General features: G+C 41.7%; 1 protein-coding gene across 1 annotated transcript; it reads left to right on the top strand.

The window, feature by feature from the left end:
* The first annotated feature begins 214 nt into the window (after positions 1 to 214).
* LOC104410189 (taste receptor type 2 member 9-like) lies at positions 215 to 1165 on the top strand. Its single transcript, XM_010020284.1, has one exon. The coding sequence runs from the start codon at positions 215 to 217 to the stop codon at positions 1163 to 1165; it is 951 nt and encodes a 316-aa protein (XP_010018586.1).
* The last annotated feature ends 1094 nt before the right edge of the window (positions 1166 to 2259 follow it).

Here is a 2259-nt window from a genome sequence, read left to right as displayed (position 1 = left end):
AGACTGACATTGATACCAGGTAAGGAAATAACCAGCACATTTACATTCCTGCACCTGCCCTGCTCTGAGCAGGAGCAGCACCAAAATCCCACCCTCCTCCCCACTCTATAAAGCTCCCTTTCAGGACACTCATGAAACAGCAGCTGCTTACCTGCATCAAGCATTGGTTCAACAACCTACTTTTCCAGCACAGCAACACCACCCATCTTGGAGGATGAATATGTGTTACTCTCAAGAGGAATCTAATGTCACTTCATATGAAGCCCTGGCTATTGTCATCATCACATTTCAGGCACTTGCTGGCATGTGGATAAATGCTTTCATCATTTCTGTGATTTTTATTTCCTGGGTCAAAAAGAAAAGCTTTAACTCTAATGAGAAGGTCTTGATGTTTCTGGGATGCTGCAGGTTTGGGTACTTGATTGTCACATGGGTATATTGCTTTCTTTCAATAATTTATCCCATGCACTTTTATGTTCACCCCATCCCCCAAATAGTTGTAGCTGTTCAAAGCTTTTTAAGTTCTTCCAACTTGTGGGTTTCTACCTGTCTTTGTGTTTTTTATTGCATAAAAATTGCAAATTTCAGGTACACCTTCTTCATCTACCTGAAAGCGAAAATTGACAAGATTGTGCCATGGCTGTTGCTGGGTTCAGTGTTTTTCTCTCTGGTCGTCTGCATCATTGTCTATTACTTCACTGATAAAGCACACTGTAACAACTCCAATTCCACCATACTAGAAAGCTTATGGAAAATAGATGTCAGAATGAGTGAAGAATTTTTTCCTGTTTTTCTTATCAACGGCTTTGGATTTGTCACTGCACTCATAGCAGTCACCTTTTCCGTCCTTCTCATCTCTTCCCTCTGGAGACAAAAACGCAAGATGCAGACCAACTCAATGAAGGGACTTAACATGGATGCCTATATCAAAGCCATAAAATCTATTCTGTCCTTCTTCATCATTTACAGCCTTAACTTTATATGTTTGATCTTGACACTGATTTATGCCACAAAGGAACAAAATACTGCATCATTTCTCATTTTCATATTCCAGTATGCTTTTCCGTCTCTTCATTCTCTTATTCTGATTTTCAGCAATCCCAAACTGGAAAATGCACTGCTAAGGACTCTGCCCTGTGTGAAGTGCAAGGTTTGCAAGAAGTAGGAACTGTAATAAAAGCTGAAGCCCATTAAAAATGGGCTTGATATTTTGTTCTAAAACCCAAGTAATTTAATCTCTAATGCAACTCTCTGGCCAGTGTAGATGATACAGCTGTTCTATCTTCACCATCTAAGTTAAGAAAATTTCATTACAATTCTTTAAACAAAATTATTCTGAGTTAAATAAGTTACTAGTATTATTTGATTCAGATAATTCTTTGGGTTAAACTGTTAAATAATAACAAAGTAAATTAGACCTGGTACATGGGCTAGCTGCAAAAGGGGAATAATACTACTGCAAACCTCCTAAAACTTTGATATCTGCTGATAGAAACTACTGAACTAAACATGTTTATATCTATTTGTTGTTTTACATTTATTTCTGCTTTGACTGTCTACTTTGTAATAATATGAGCTGTATCACTATCTTGCATTGGTTTATAACATAAGCGTGAATATGTTGATCACTATTATTCACCAGAGGTGGTAACCGGCTTTAGCAATGCAGATATCACCTTGGGGTGGACAGGTGGGGTGGAAAGCCCCCTTACCACACCAGCCTTATGTGTCCTTTCTCTGCCCCACTTCACATGAAAATATGATTTCCCCTGCTCTGTGTGACTGTGCTCCTTCTCTGCTGTTTCTTTTTCATGAGATCTGCTGTTACAAATGGACTCTGGCTCAGTAGAACACTGAGGAAGGTGGGTTCTGTGCAAAATGTGGGCTGGGATGAAGTCAAGCTTTCTTCTTGCAGTGACCCACTGCAGTTGTATGGGGTGTTCATGCCAGCTGCTGCCAGCTGTGGGGTCTATGGAGCCTCTGTGAGGCAAGGTCAAGGCTGCTCCATGCCAAGGAAAGCCACTCCATATGGCTCCAACAGACCCACTGCAGGACACAGCTCAGCCCATCAGCAATGCTGGGAAAATATCCTTAAGAAGGGGAAAACCACTGTCCAGCAGTGAGGAGTGAGGGAAAATGTGAGAAACAGTCCTGCAATAAGCAGGGTCAGAGAAGGAATGGGAGGAGGTGCTCCAGGCACCAGAGCAGAGATGCCCCTGCAGCCCCTGTGCAGACCATGATGAGGCAGCCTGTGCCCCT

Source organism: Nestor notabilis, unplaced genomic scaffold, assembly GCF_000696875.1.
Source record: "Nestor notabilis isolate BGI_N333 unplaced genomic scaffold, ASM69687v1 scaffold708, whole genome shotgun sequence".
In the NCBI taxonomy this organism is placed as follows: Eukaryota; Metazoa; Chordata; class Aves; order Psittaciformes; family Psittacidae; genus Nestor; species Nestor notabilis.
This window is presented reverse-complemented; position numbering and strand designations above follow the sequence as displayed.